Source organism: Pseudorca crassidens, chromosome Y (assembly GCF_039906515.1).
Source record: "Pseudorca crassidens isolate mPseCra1 chromosome Y, mPseCra1.hap1, whole genome shotgun sequence".
NCBI classification, from domain to species: Eukaryota; Metazoa; Chordata; class Mammalia; order Artiodactyla; family Delphinidae; genus Pseudorca; species Pseudorca crassidens.
This window is the reverse complement of record NC_090318.1, coordinates 2,103,927-2,120,031: the sequence shown is the minus strand read 5'-3', so window position 1 is coordinate 2,120,031 and position 16,105 is coordinate 2,103,927. Positions and strand designations below refer to the sequence as shown.

General features: G+C 51.6%; 1 protein-coding gene across 10 annotated transcripts in view; it reads right to left on the bottom strand.

Moving 5' to 3' along the window:
* The window catches only part of LOC137217846 (glycoprotein Xg-like), a 29,827-nt gene that overhangs the window by 4,910 nt on the left and 8,812 nt on the right, over positions 1-16,105 (bottom strand). For 4 of the 10 annotated variants that reach the window (XM_067724827.1, XM_067724824.1, XM_067724819.1 and 1 more), the window contains 6 exons: positions 12,059-12,100; positions 9,446-9,469; positions 8,267-8,329; positions 5,240-5,302; positions 2,845-2,880; positions 554-670 (listed from right to left, as the gene is read on the bottom strand). In XM_067724827.1, the coding sequence (XP_067580928.1) occupies positions 554-670; positions 2,845-2,880; positions 5,240-5,302; positions 8,267-8,329; positions 9,446-9,469; positions 12,059-12,100 (345 nt within the window). Of the gene's footprint in view, positions 1-553; positions 671-2,844; positions 2,881-5,239; positions 5,303-8,226; positions 8,330-9,445; positions 9,470-12,058; positions 12,101-16,105 lie in introns of those variants that run through there. The other 6 variants (XM_067724822.1, XM_067724826.1, XM_067724828.1 and 3 more) reach the window with 5 other exon arrangements.

Genomic DNA, 16,105 nt, shown 5'->3' with positions numbered 1-16,105 from the left:
AGGTGTGGTTTCAAATCAGCTCTAAAGGCCTATGTTAAAAAAACAAAACAAAACTACTTCAAGGACTTTTTGAAAAGTAATAAATTCTAAATAAAATGAAACATTTTTCATCTTAAGAACAAATTTCCTAGATACAGATGATTCGTGGGAAGACGTGCCAGTGTGTCTATTGGACCTAAGTTGTTTTGGTTGTTATTTTATTAAAGTAATTTTTTAAGTGAAATATAGTCGAGGTACAATATTCTATTCGTTTCATGCGTGCAACAGAGCGATTCCACATTTTTATAGGTTGTATTCCATTAAAGTTACTACAAAATATTGGCTCTATTCCCTATGCTGTACAACATATCCTTGTTGCTTATTTATTTTATACACAGCAGTTTGTATCTCTTAATCTCTTTGCCCCATCTTGCCCCTCCCCCCTTCCCTCTCCCCACTGGGACCCACTAGTTTGTTCTCTGTATCTGTGAGTCTGCTTCTGTTTTGTTACATTTATTCATATACTTATCAGGTTTTTATGCTTAGGGAAGATAAAATTGGGAGGGAAACTTGCCATTCGTCCTGCAACAATTCCACCTCCTGTTGTACTGGAAATAGCGGGCCGTTGCCCCCACCAGGGTCACCAGCACCCCGCACAGGATAGGAGACACGATTTTTGCTATCCTGTTGCCTGCAGGAACCCAGAAAAGTAAGATGGTCTGTGAAAAACACAGCCAGCCGGAACTCCGCTGGTTGTAAATAACTCTGCAATCACATCCCCGGCCCTCCCCACCCTCCTATTCACACAAGAAGCCTGAGGAAGTGATTCTGCTTTCAGGAGAGCTTACCAACCAGTCTTACCGGACTGGGGCACCCAACAGTTTTGCGCAGAAGACAGGCTTGATATGTTTTTTCATGTATTTGTGGATTTGGATGAATCTGTAGCTTTGGGGACATAGAATGTTCACTCATGCAAAAAAATTTTTTTTAACCAAAAAGTGCCTGATAGCCCGATCCTCAAATCACGCTGGGGCTCTGAACACAACCATAGAGCAAACATCAATGCTTTAAGGGAAGCTTAGGTATTCCTGCACAAAACCCAAGGTATGGAAGCTTGATGGGACAAAAATCAACACTTCCCCAGAAGAACAAATCGTTGCTTCCATCTAAAATAACCACCCATGTCCTACATCAGATCCAGGCAAGTGCCCAGCGTGTCGTAGGGGACAGATGAGTGGCCATGCCGTGGATGTGGCTCCCGTGATGCTTGGAAGAGCATTACCACGGCGCCCAGGGATCTATCCCTCCCTTGTGCTGCTGTCTCACCCTGTCCCCTGCTGGACCCCGCTCTCCAGGGCTCCCCACCCCCCATGCACACCCTCTACCATGTGACTTGGTGGCATGGGAGGTGGGGGGGGTCCAGGTCATCATCCTGAGAATTGGGTCTTCAGCCAGTAGAACCGGCAGACGTGAAGCTGTGATGCTCCTCTTTATTCACTGGTACCGTGTCTGGCTGCCTTGTGGCCCAGCCGGGCCTGGCCTCTTGGATGGATGTGGGCTGGTTTTAGCCCAATTGCGACTCACATAATCATAATCAATGGTGGTTGTTTAAAATCACTACGTTTGGGGCTCTTTTGTTACATAGCACTGCTAACTGATACACCTCTTTCCTCTCTGCCATCCCATACAAATCAACCACGTGATATCAATGGTGACTACCAAATGGTCCTCCAGGCTGACCTCTTATCCCCATGTCCACTGTCTCTACAACATCCTCTTTAGTCTGGGAACTAAGTGGGTCTTAACACTGATCTCCCTGACCATCACTGGCCCTCTGATCCATGCGTCACATAGGTATAAACAGGGGCAGGCTTTTTCCCATGGAGCATGTAGAAAGTGCAGACGTGCCCATGGGGTCGCCTGGCCAGTCCCAAGTGTTGCCCCCTGCCCATCACACTCCACACCCTGGCCCCATACACCACAGTTGTTCCCGGGGGTGTACCCAGCCCGATCTAGCACAGCACCTACCTCTCCTGTCCTGGCTGCCTCCCACCCATCCTTTAGACCCGGACTTGGAGATGGTCCCCTCCAGGAGCATCCTTACCCACCTCCATTCTGCCCCAGGCTAGGATGAGTCCCTCTGTCCTGCCGTGGACCCCGTCAAACCACGTGTCAGACCTGGATTCTTGCCCTGAGATGCACCCCTCCTGCCCTACCTCCTGCCCGCGAGGAGAGACGCATCCATGGACTTCCCCAGAATGTCCCTACACCCAGCAAAGAGCAGTACTGAGACTCCGCATGGGGATGGGGTCTGAAGCTTGGAAAGACACCTCAATACCCTTCTTCTTCCCAAAGCCTTGGGGTCAGCTGGGCAGATTCACTGTCACCCTCCACCCAAACGCCAGACGACCAAGAGACTGGACCCCATCCTCCCAGGGACACACAACAACAGCCCCCATTTCTGCACCTGTGATGGGGCTGGCAGTGCCCTCTGGGGCTCTCCAAGGCTGAACGCCATGACTTCCCCTCTCCTCTCCATGTTGGCTACCGGTCAGTAGTGGTCAATGAAAGGGACGTCATTGGTGGCCCAGTGGCAGGTCCACGAGCCCCAGCCCTGCTCTCAGAGCTCCAAGGCATCTTGCAGCCTGAGGACCGTCCTCGCCCTCCTTCTCTGACCCCCACAGGATGGACCCCTCCTTGAAGGACAGACATGTGTGTTCAGGAGCTTCCAGACGAGCATGGGAACAGTAGGTGCTCCCTGAACACCCTCAGGTTGAAATCATTACACGTCTACCCCACTTCATCCCACAGTGATGTGGAGAGCTCGCTCCTGGAAAGGTGGGCTGCCCCGCCCCTGTGTGTTACCTTGTGGGTTGCCGTACGAGGGGGAGCCGTCTCCACCTAGAAGGGGACAAGCACACGGTCATTCATTTATTCGGAAGAGCTGGTCGGGCTGCCTTCTGCTGCCAGCGCCATGAAATTGATAGGGACATGGCCACGAGCAGAGCAGACCAAACCTCTGCTCTCACGGAGCTGGCCTCCCAGCGGGCAGGTGGGGACAGACAGATCTAGGAAGGGGAGATGCAGGCGTTACAGCTGGGGGGGAGCGGGACCAGTGGAGGTGGAGGGGGCGTGGCTCTCACCGGGCCGGGCCTGGACCCCAACCTGCTACTTCCACCCCTAGCCTCAAGCAAGATTTATAAAGAGGTTGCAGACAGGACACTGTGATTTTCATCAGAAATATACGTATTTGGTTTTCCTCCCTAATCCAAACACAGAGCCCCTTGGAATTTCCTAAATGATAGGAATGATAAAGGGGTCTTTTGTGAAGTGACAAAAGAGATAAAGGTGTCTTTTGTTATTCAGAACCACACCTGAGTTTATGTGCATGAGGTGACTTTTGGAAACAGGGCAACCGACCAGCGATGGGAGGGTGGGGGCTTTCAGCCTCACCCCGTCCTGTGGCCAAGGAGTCCATCAGGCTCACGTGACAGAGCCTCTGCAAAAGCCCAGGAGACGGGGTTTGGAGAGCTTCCGAGTGAGTGAATTTATCTACACGGTGGAAGGCAGGGCACCCCAATTCCAGAAGCTCCTAACTTGGGACCCCCTCGCCCTGTGTCTCTTCATCTGCCCGTTCATCTGTGTCGTTTACCATGTCCTTTATGTGAAATAAAATTCAGGTTTCATGGCAGCGCAAGAAACATTTAAACCTAAGAAATTTTCTCTTCCCTTTGGCCTCCTCTCTCCACCCCTCGCTGTGCATCGTGTATCTGCCTTAGGCGTTGGTCGGACCTCCCCCATCGGTAGGAAGATCCGCTCAACCGTAAACGGCAGCATTCTCCCAGCGCCAGCAAGACGGCTCCTAACAAGGTAACCTTCCTTCTCCATCTTGTAAGGGGCCACAGTGATGCTTAGATTGTGTAACCTGTCACTAGTACATGCTGCGAGGTCCAGCCCTCTGTCTCAAAAAACTTACAGAAGTGGGCCTTGACTTCCAAACGGGGCGGAAGAGCTCTCAGACTTTTCTGAGATGCTCTACCTGGGTGATCACCCTCAAATCTCGCTCGGATACAATTTTCCATGAGATCCCACGTGACGCGTGGCCAATAATAATTAATAATAATAACGATAAAAGGGTGTCTCCTGAAACATCTTGGAACAGAGAACAGCTTTGAGAGAACCCCTTAGGAACATCTTGCTGGACGCTGTCAGTCAAAGAGCACAGCCTTTTGGAGGCGGGGCCGTTAGACCTTTCAAGTCAACCACACCGTGGAGGGTATATGTGTCCTGACGAAGGGGTTTAGGGGTGAGCCCTCCGTCGCCGTCATGCAACTGAGCTTTACAGGACCTACTGTGTGCCATGTCTGGCTTCTGGCTCTGGGGATGCATCAGTGGAGGAAAGGCAAAAATCCCTGCGTGCGTGTGTGTGTGTGTGTGTGTGTGTGTGTGTGTGTGTGTACTTCTCATTCTAACTCAAGGAAATAAATTAACCACAATTGCATGGCATGGCACGTTACAAAGTGTAACATGATCTCCTGCTGCAGCGCAAAGGGACGCAGAGAAAGGATCACAGCTTAGGATCTAGAGGTCAGGTCTTGGAGACAGACATGCCCCCCACCCCAAGCTGAAACCTGCAGGGGAGAAAGGATGCCTGGATCTCTCTGAAGGCTGTCTGGCTGGGCGTAAGCAATGGTGTTTTGCACCCTAGGAATTCAACGTTCGAATAATATCTCAAGCGAATCGGAAACAGGGGAACTCCCCATCGCCCAAACAGCTGGAAATGAGGATGCCTGTAGAGCTGAGCTTTGCCCAGCACCCACCCGTCGGCACACGTGTCTGGCCAAGCCATGGAATTCTTGCGATTCTCCCACCACCATGAGCCAGCATCCCTTCCCGAGCGGTCCTCCCCCAGGTGCATGGATTCCCAACACGTCACTCGATCTATGGTGGGAACTCAGGCCACGTGGCCCCAAACGGCTCTTGACAGGGGAAGCAAAACTCAACGGAACACCCAAAACAGGGCAACCAAGGACACAGAGAATCCCCTTCCTCCATAGTGACGTGAGATGTCTTTGGGGCGCATTGCATTCTTTCAGCCCAAACAAAACAAAATGCATCCTCCGTCAACAGAGAGATTGGTAACAGCAGGTGGACTCCTTGTTAAAGAACCTCTGCGTATTTCAAACGCGCCCGAGGACAGAATGCCGAGACAGTCCATTGCATCCCTCCCAATGCTTCCGGAAGGCGTCTCAGTACTCACCTGCACCGTTGTCAGAGCTGCCAGGCTGGGGACGTGGCAGTGGCTTTGGCCTTGGATAGATATCTGTTGGAAAACACCAAGGTGATGTTAGGAAAAGAATGACATCTTCCCGCAACGAACCGTTCACACAATACAGAAGGCCGAAATACAACATGACATTCCGGCTTGTTTATATTTGCTGTTTGTCGCCTTCACAGAGCCTCTGGTACTCAGCATCTCCAAAGCTTTAAACACCGTGTTGACCTTGGCGCCCAGAACCTCCTCCTCTGGTTCTGAAAGCAAGTTCACGGATTCCTGAAAAGAATCTGGCAGACGCTGCCCTGTGAACGTTCCAATGTTTAGCGTTATCGCAAACGTCACGTTGTTTGCAAGAGCCCGTCATCAATACCAGGACAGAAGCATCTCACGTTTTTGATGACGTGTTACCCTTCCTGCTGTGCGTGTGTACGTCCCCTCACTGGACTTAATCTTAACTTTTGTCACAAATGCCCTTAATCTGCCCTTCAAACTTAGCCCAAGCTTCCTGCCCCAGAGCCTTGGCACAAAACACTGTCTCTGCCAGGATCTCCCATTCCACCTGCAGAGACTTTCTTGCACAGCAGAATGTTCCAGAACACCCTGTATTCAAGGGACTGCTCACCACTGCCTTCAATGACTCACCTTTCTTCTCAAGAGACACACGCAGGACCTGGGTGAGCCAGAGGGCAAGCGTGAAATTTAAGGAGAGCGTCTACTCCTGTGTCGCTGTTTCCATACTTAAGTTCTAATCAAGTTCTTTCCCCTCTTCGTTTGCTGTCTGTGTTGCGTTTGCTGCGTCCCTGTTTCTACACGTTTTATCATTTCATTATGAATCGTTCCAAACGGGTCAGGCAGAAAGTATACTCACTGAGTCTCATCAGTGTTCCAAAACCCCTTAATCAAGACGTGTTCCCCAATACACAATAAACCATCAGCAGAACTAGCTTCTAAGGGACAGTCAGGCTGATACCAAAAGCCATATAACTCGTATCAAATATAAATTCGTTATTTGGGGGTACCATTGTAAAGGCATCTCCCCACTGGGTTTTAGCAGAGCTTGAAAACAAAGGCCAGAAAGCAACCTTCCTCTCGTTTGGAATGTGTCAGCTGCTGGAACCCTGAGTCACAGAGGGACCCCTCCCAAGCATGAGGCTTGCTACCCACGCCCTGGGGTGGGTGAGTCACCCTGGTCCTGGTGACTCATCTTACAGGATGGCCAGCATCCAACATCCTCTGGACCCCGTAGGAGGGAAGCCCATGGGAATACGTTTAACCCGAGATCCCCAAATAGCCTGCAGCAAGAAACGCTCCCCAGGAGGAATTTCCATGGCACCTTGTAGAACAACAGCGCTCCACTGGACAACAGTTTGTTGAAAAGGCTGGGAGGGATTTTTACAAGAAAGGAATCGATGGAGCTGGGATGTTAAAATTGGAGGGGAAAAAAAAAACGAAAGGGGATGAAACCGAGCAGGGCCCTGTGGAGCTCCTGGGCACAAAAGCCTACCTGTGTCCCCCGTTTCTTGATTACAGGAAATAGGCTTCCTTCAGCCCCCATGACCTTCCCTGAGTTCCAACAGGGCAGATTCACAGTTGCCAATCAGGGAAGGGAGGGGATGCAGAGACAAGGGAGGAGCAGTGAAGACACAATAGTGCAGCCTGGGGGCAGGTCCTGGTTTCCCCTCAAGGGATACACGTGACCATACTGTTTGTCAGATACTGAAAACCCCAACAAATGGACGATGTTAACTACTTGATAAGACATTCTTCATTCCAAAGAGAAGGCCACAGTTTGATAACCTCTGAGAAGCACAGAAGCCCATCAGGAGAGCACCTGAGCCCAGGTGACGTCTAGACTGAAGGAGTGCAGGCCCTGCAGACACCCTGGTCCTTCTCAGCAGCCCCACCCTTTGAACCATTGCTATAAAACTCCTCACCGAATCCCACCCCAGGTAGGGACACTTTTTTTTTCTTTTTTGCGGTACACGGGCCTCTCACTGTTGTGGCCTCTCCCGTTGCGGAGCACAGGCTCCGGACGCGCAGGCCGAGCGGCCATGGCTCACGGGCCCAGCCGCTCTGCGGCACGTGGGATCCTCCTGGACCGGGGCACGAACCCGCGTCCCCTGCATCGGCAGGCAGACTCTCAACCAGTGCGCCACCAGGGAAGCCCAGGGACACAGTTATGAGGGCAGCAGCCCGCTGTGTCCCCCTTTGCCGGGCAAAGCAACGAAGCTATTCTTTTCTACTTCACCTGAAACTCTGTCTCTGAGATTCAATTTGGCACCGCTGTACAGAAGCCAAGTTTCGGTATCAAGGATGACAAAGTAGTGACGTAAGCGTCCATTAACGAACGCAGTTAGTGGCCTGGGCTGCTTTGCAATTAGGTAACAGCTTCGTAGAACCTTACGTCTTACTTTTCATGACATCTCCCTCACCATGGCCATCACCACCGCCGAGGAGATGAATTTCCACCCATCCCAAGGCCACACCAAGCTTCCAGGAAGCTTCCGCAAGCTCTCAACTTGGCCAGTGTCACTGGTCACCTCTGCCTGGTCAGCTTTTAGGTCTTTAGGGTTTTTGAATTGCTGAGGACTTTATGGGCTATTGGCTAATATTACCCCCCTCCCGGCCCCCCCCCCTTTTTTTTAAAGTGATCTATAGGCGCAGTGTCTGCCAAGCTTTTAAAACAAAGGAGAAACTGAAGATAAATGACCTAAAACGCACAGTGCAAGGGAACTTATTAGGAACCACGGAAACAGCTAGAAGAAGACTCGTCCTCCAGCCTGATTAAAATTGCAGCACAGTAATGCACGACGTCCCCAAATGCTCAGTATTCTCCAAGTGTCTGAGCAACGAGGAAATAAAATGATGCAAACTGCTCCCCCCCCGCCCCCATAAAAGCTGACTTGGTTCTTACTTCAGAAGCAGTCAGATGAAAACTCATAGTTAAAAGGAAAAAAAAAAAGAGGCACCTTTCATCAAACTTGCTTTGAAATGAACGAACTTTCTTACTTCCACTGTTGTCGGGATTTCCGGGCTGTGGCTGGTGGGGAGGCGTGGGCTTTGGGTAGATATCTGTGGGGAAGACAACACTGCATGTTTGGAAGAGAAGAATGTCCTTCCGTCAGTAGCAGCCTATAAAATAAGAACTAGATCTTGTATTTGATTCACAGTTGCTGCTCACAGATCACCATCGAGCCGCTAAAAATCATTTAGCCGCTAGAAGGAAAACCTCGGAACGTAGAACTTAAAGAAAAAACTGCATACACACAGTTACAAAAGGAACTGTTTAGCCTTTACATTGTACGCAAAAAAAAAAACAACCAAAAAACCCAAAAAACTGTTCATGCCTTGAAGATTATTTTGTGCGACATTTGCTACGTGATGCCACTTCCCTCCGGTATCTGCCTCCAACTCTTCACGCAAACATTTACTTTCACTTTGTTTAATAGCATATAACCGACTTAAAAGTGCTTTAAGCCCTGTCTTTTAACAGTCATTAAATCATTTTACATTTACAGTAATTAACGTTACGTTATTCCTACTATTTTATTTTTTTTCCTTTCTTTTCTTTTTTCAAATTTCTGGACCTCTACTTAGTTAATCAAGTTTGCTTTATTCTTCATTCAATCAAGTTTATTTTATTCTCCATTTAATCAAGCTGATTCTTCATTTTTCTCTATTTAGTTAATCAAGTTTATTCTTCATTCAATCAACTTTATCCTTCTTTTCATCAACTTTATTCTCAATTTTTCTCTCCTGGACTAACGTAGGAATTATACACAATCAACCTAAGTGTGCGTGTTTCTGTTGAAATCCTTGTTTTCAGTTCATTTGGGTCTATACCCAGGAGTAGAACTGTTGCGTCATAGGGAAATTCTATACGTAGCTTTCTGAGCAGCTGCCAGACTGTTTTCCGCTGAGGCTGCACCGTTGTCTATCCCCACCAGCAACGCACGAAGGCTCCAATGTCTCCACACCCTCAGCGACACTTGGTATCGCCATATTTTGATTCTAGCAGTCCTAGTAGGAATGATGTCTCACTGTGATTTTGATTTCTAGTTCCCCAAGGACTAGGCTTTGCTTTAAACACCTGCCCCTCTTTCACACACTCCACGTCCCTAGAAACACCTTCCAAAACCTCATCTCAGGGGCGCAGCCTCATTTCTGTGCAGCCAGGTAGTCCCTCACCTGAGCTCGGCTTCTTGGTGGGCTCTGTGGACAGAGAGGACATACATTCAGTATGCTTCGAGGATTTACGTGCAGCTCCAAGAAAGAATCGTTAATGCCCTAATAAACAATGAGAATTTCAAGGCGCTAACACAGACATGATATGAACACAAATTCCACTCTGTATTCGGGGCGGGGGGAGAACAAAAGCATCTTTAAAACCCACGCCCACCAGTCTCCACGGGAGCTATGCAGAGGTCCCGCTGGGGGAGCAAAGCTTTCCTGGGGTGGTCGGCTAAGCTCCTTAGGAAGTAAGTTTCATCTGAGCCTTGCAGGAGGTGAGGTAGCGAGATTTGGGACGCCAGCAGGAGGACCGACTGAGCAAAGAGCCTCCAGGGCAGGGGGCGCAGAGCTGGTGCCCCACAAACGTGCCTGCGGAGCAGAGGTAGGGCGGCTGAAGGCAGATCTGGAGAGAAGCTTCCCCCGGTTCCAGGACGATGCTTCTCTCACTTTCTTGCACGTGTTTCTTCACGTGACAAAAGTTTGCGGAGTGCCTGTTGTTGCCGGGGGTGTGTAAACGCGGTGGTCCACAGCTTCCCAGGTGGTTTCGGTTCCCTGAGGTCAGCACTCATGGACGGGGCATCAAGTGCAGCGTACCTGTCTGCCAGGCTCAGTGAGTCTGGGGGGTGCAGTGTGGGTGGGCAGACAGGGGCAGGAGGAAGAGGTTGGGAGAAGGTGCTCCGAGGGGTGGCCCCTGACAAGGGTGAGGGAGGTTGGAACTGCCGGGTGCACAGTGGACAGGGTCCTTCCTCTCTGCAGAAAGCCCTCTCTCACTGAGCATCGTGGGTTCAAGGTCCATCCACGCGGTAGCCTGGGTCAGAGCTTCACGCCTTTTCATCGCTGAGTCACATTCCACTGTGTGCCTGGACCCCAGGCTGTTTCTCCATCCATCCGTCCATGGACACGTGGGTGGCTTCTGCCTTTTGGCGATGATGAGTTACGCCGCTGTAAACACGTATGCGTCTGAGTCTCTCCTTTCAATCCTTCCCTTTCTTCCTAGGAGGGGAATTGCCAGTTCACAGGTTGATGACGTTTTTGAATCGATAAAACGCCTCCGATGATTCTGCACCACAGTCCTCAGCTGCGTGTGCCCTACCCTGGGCGTGCTCCGTCTTTATCCATCCCAGACCCTGTGCCAACCACCCAGGCTGAATGTGGGGCGGTACCTCCCAATGCCCCGCAGTGTGGCTGCAACCACTGGCCCTCCTATAACCCTGAGCTCGCAGCCGGTCCACTCTGGGAAGGACTGAGCCCTTCACCCTTGCAGTCAGACGGGGGAAGCAGCGTGTCAGCTTTGACCTGCATCACTACGCTTGTCTGGTGCTCTGACAATAATCTCATATCTGCTCTGTCACGGTTACCACTAGCAAAAGCCTCAGTCAGTTGGGGAAAACTGCGGAGGGAGCAGGTCTTGCCTCCATTATTTTGTTCTTTCTATTTCTTACATGTCTGCAAGTTTTCTGATTACAAAATAATACGTAGTAAAAATTCCAACATATCAGAAATGTAAAAACTTAGATAATGAATATCTTTCAAAATGCCATTCTCTACAGAAGAAATATTGTTAAAATTCTATGATTCCTAAGGTGTGTTTTCATTTTAAAAAGCAGCTCCTTTGAGAGCACAGAAGTGCTGAGTGTCGCCCCCCGGCTCATAAGTGGAGAAGTGGTGAGAGGCTGCTATTGGAGGCCACCCTGTCCCCTCGTTCTCAAGCTTCTTTTTTTTGTGTGTGGTACGCGGGCCTCGCACTGCTGTGGCCTCTCCCGTTGCGGAGCACAGGCTCCGGACGCGCAGGCTCAGCGGCCATGGCTCACGGGCCCAGCCGCTAAACGGCATGTGGGATCTTCCTGGACCGGGGCACGAACCCCTGTCCCCTGCATCGGCAGGCGGACTCTCAACCACTGCGCCATCAGGGAAGCCCTGGTTGTCATCCTTTTTTAAGTTGAGTGGGTCTGGTGATCACGTCCCTTCTTTACTTCTCGGAAAATCCACCGTAATTGATGTGCGATGAGGGACCGGGGGTTCTCCTGATGACAGGAGAAGCTGATTTTTCTGAGTAGACAAGCACTGATGTTTCCTCCCACTGTGCCTGCAGGTCACAACCTTTCCTTCCTCCCCAAGCCCCTAGGTCTGAACGCTCCTGCCACCCAGCTTGACTGTGAGCCTTAATCCAGACCTTCCTCCCGGGCCCAGGAGATGTACAGTCAGCCTTTCTGCTGGCAAGAAGGTCCAGCTGACCTCAAGGGTAGTGGCCACACACAGGTGGGGTGTAGGGGGGGTCTTCCAAGTCGTAGATGCCCCGCGAGTAGAGGTGAACCACATTTAAGAGAAGGAAAACCCTCCAGGGTATGCGCGGACCGCTGGCTTGGGGAGCTCAGACCTACCAAGACATAAGACTGAGCCCCACAGCTAAGGCCGGATGTGAAGGTCCATCTCCCGGGGCTTGTGTCTTAGGTGAAAAACAGAGCTCTCACTGCCTGGAATTCGGAATCCCCGCCACCCCCAGCCCCGAGGCACCACAGAGCTGACAGAGGCTGCGAAGCACAGCATCTCCTAGAGAAGACGGGCACTTACCGGGGTCATCGAGAGCGTCGGCCAAATCAAAGTCACCTTGACCTGTGGGGAGACAGGGCGCTAGGTCACACCGCGACGGGACCGGCAGGGTCCCCTGACACCTGTCTCCACCCCCTTGGCCCCACCTGCCCAGACATCCCCCCTGGTGTAAAGGTCAAGCCCAGCACCCACCCTGAGGTCAGCGGAAGACCAAAGTCCCCCTCTCTCTCTCCACTTCCCCTGTGGTGTATTTGTCAAGCCAACATCTTGGCTCTCCTGGCAGGCTGGGCCCCTCACCAAAGACGCCTCCGAAGGAAGATGACGGCACCCCCGTCCTTTTTTTTTTTTTATTGAAGTATAGTTAAGCTACAATATAGTGTTAGTTTCTGCTGTATGCGAAAGTGATTCAGTTATACATATATATATTTTTTCAGATTCTTTTCCCTTATAGGTTATTACAAGATATTGAATGCAGTTCCCTGTGCTGTACAGTAGGTCCTTGCTAATTATCTATTTTATATACAATAGTTGACATCTGCTAATTCCAAACTCCTAATTTATTCTCCCCCCCCCCACCGCTTTCCCCTTTGGTAACCATAGGTTTGTTTGCTATGTCTGTGAGTCTGTTTCTGTTGTGTAAATAAGTTCATTTGTATTATTTTTTACATTCCACGTATAAGTGATACCGTATGGTATTTGTCTTTCTCTGTCTGACTTATTTCACTTAGTATGATCATTTCTAGATCCATCCATGTTGTTGCCAATGGCATCCCCATCTTTTTTTTTTTAATTAAAAATAATTTTTTTAGGGGCTTCCCTGGTGGCGCAGTGGTTGCGAGTCCGCCTGCCGATGCAGGGGACACGGGTTCGTGCCCCGGTCCGGGAGGATCCCACATGCCGCAGAGCGGCTGGGACCGTGAGTCATGGCCGCTGGGCCTGCGCGTCCGGAGCCTGTGCTCCGCAACGGGAGAGGCCACAGCAGTGAGAGGCCCGCGTACCGCAAAAAAAAAAAAGGAAAAAAAAAATTTTTTTTAAATTATTTTTTTGGCTGTGCCGGGTCTTTGTTTTTGCGTGCGGACTTTTCTCTAGCTGCAGCGAGCGGGGGCTACTCTTTGCTGCGGTGCGTGGGCTTCTCATTGCAGTGGCTTCTCTTGTTGCGGAGCACGGGCTCTAGGCACGCGGGCTCAGTAGTTGTGGCACGTGGGCTCAGTAGTTGTGGCTCGCGGGCTCTGGAGCGCAGGCTCAGTAGTTGTGGCGCACGGGCTTCGTGGCTCCGCGGCATGTGGGACCTTCCCGGACCAGGGCTCGAACCCGTGTCCCCTGCATTGCCAGGCAGATTCTTAACCACTGCGCCACCAGGGAAGTTCCTGGTATCCCCGTCTTAAACAGGAGGGAGATGCTCCTGGGATCTCGGCTGCCTCGAGCAAAGCACATAGACGTCTTGGAAAGCCAAAGCACCCGTGCATTCTGCAAACATTTACGAACTGCGACTCTGATCGAGGCACACCGTCACCCAGTGGGGACGGGACCTTCCATGACACTAGCCCTGCTTCCTGGTTCTCTAGGGGAGAGGGACCCGTGAATATCCCTAAAGGTGGGGACAGGGTGTAGCGGGGACCACAAGGCAGCGGGGGCAATTGCACGTCTTGTGTGAGACGACCTGGAGGTCTGCCTGGAGGAGGTGACACGTGAGCCGTGTGGAAGATAGTGGTTTACGCACCGGGAGACACTCTGGCCCCAGTTTACACCTCAGGGGATGCCTTTGGGAAATGCGGTTCAGTGGCGGCTCTGTGGCTGGAACTGTGGATATCTTCCTTTATGGCTAAGACGGAATGCATCTTGGACTGAGGCCCAGAATCGCGCTGCCCTCGCCTCTCCGTGACACCCCCGCAAGCATTTCCCAAACATTTCAACCCCGGCTCCCTCCCAGTGTTCAGGGGCCCAGATATTTTGTTGGCGTGCGAGTTTCAGAATTGCTAAAAATACTATGAGGAAGTCTGGGGTCTGGAGAGAAGCGGAGGCTGGATTTCAGTTTTCTTACAAGCTCAACTCGGAGAAACTTGGGTGGATAACAAGTGAGTCGGGGGGACTGGCACCGACTGCTCACGGGTACGGGGCTCCTTATGGGGGTGATATGAACATTCTGGCATTCCATGGTGGTGATGGTCGCACAACATTGTGAACATGCTGGACAAACATGTCTGCACTATTCACTTTCAAAGCGTTCACAGGGTGACTCTGATGCCTGTGAATTTTATCTCCAAAAAACACACAAAACCTTTTTAACGAGCTGAGTGTTCCTTTCCTGCCAGTTTAAGGGCTTCTTCCCACACACATCCCACCCATCACTTTCGCTGCCTCTAAAACTAGGGAAGCCCAATCAGAAAACCTCTGAGCTCCTGACCAACTTGTATCTCATCTTTGGCTGATCAAAAAGAGCTTTTGAAAAGAGCTCTGTTGAGGCAGAATCCGTAGATTATACAATTCAATATAATTGAAACTGGACGGCAGAGGAGCTGAGGTCAGAGGGCATCCGCCGGCAGCCTCAGGGTCCGGACTGGAGGCCGGGGCTCAGTGCGTTTAGAGGCCAAACCCCGGAGAGCCGTCTCTAACACAGGGAGGTCCCGCATCTGTCCTCAGCGCCCCTCTCTTTGGCCAGGGTCTGTGTCCCTCCAGCTTCTGCCAGGTCCTCTTTTGGGGACAAGCTGGCCACTCTCTGCTCTGGGTCATTCATTGTGCAGGGGCTGGGTGACAGGAATCAGCGTCAGCCTTGGGGACTCTGAAGACACATCCCTTCCAGGGCTGCCAGTGGGGCTGTGGCTGACCCTCCCTCCAGTTTGAAAGGACAGATACCGGTGCAGGGCCCCCAGTGCCCCTCAGCTACAAGGGCAGCTCCGGAATTTGCATTCTCATCGCCAGTTGGCAGTTTACAGGTAACTCTCACCAGGCTCTTCCCAGGAGTTCCAGGCGTCCCGTGAAGAAGCACCTACACAGTGTCCTCCAACCTGAGCGTCAGGCCACCCCCTGTTCTGAGATGATCAAAGCCTCTGTTATGTGTCTCCTCCCGGCCTTTCCCGAATCCATCGCACAACCCACGGGGCTGGGCGGGAGCTGTTTTCCAAAAGGGCCTTGGGTCGTCTCTGGGGATGTGGTAGCCTTGCCGGCTGGCCTTCTTACGGCCGGAAGCCAGGGAGCGCCGTCTGGGGCTCTGAGAACAGCCAAGTCCCTCCACTCTGCCCTAACCCCATTCTGTGTCCCCTTCTCTTTCCAGCAGCCTCCTTCCGTGTGGAGATGCTTCTGATGAGGAGAGGTCGTGGAGGAAGCTGTCCCTAGCTGTGGCGCTGCTGGGAGGCCCGTGGGCATGACTCATGCACAGAGCCGGCGACCGCACCCAGTATGAGGCGCTCCCCTACCCTGGGCTTGGTGACGATCCAGTCCCGCAGGCCAGTGGTTTAGCCCCAGAGGGGCTGCAGCCCAGACCCTCCCCACGTGCTTCAAATCGTAGCCCCACCGGGTGCAGCCCTGCCAGGGACATCACTCAGGTGGACGCTGCTGATTCAGAGGTTCAACCTCGGTGGAGCTGGGGGGCAGGGGGGATGCAGCTCCCCAGGGCAACTACTTCCACTAGGACGGGGCTGGGAACATAAGACGTGTTTCTGATCTGCTTAGTTTAGCTGGCTCGGCCATTGCTAATCGATCCCACATGTTCTGGGCTCTGTAAACCCCGAGGGGAAAGGAGCCGCGTGGGGTCTGCGATCATAAGGCTGGTCACCCATTGATGACGTCCTGGAGATGGGCGTTGAAAAGGACTCATGCTGCCGGGTGGGAGGTCTTAGCACCATACCCAAGAACCCCTACCCTCCAAGAACAAAGCTATTTAGGAGGGATTTTGAGACGAAACCACCTGAGTGGCACTTGGAGGAATTCTCTCCTTATCTCTAGTAACCCATCCCCTCCCTCCCCAGTCAAATTCTACCCCAGCAAGATTCTAAGATGCTTTGTATCAGAGTTTGCTTCCCTGAACTTCTCAGACCCACAAGCCTACAGGACAAAGGGAATTTTTGCAAA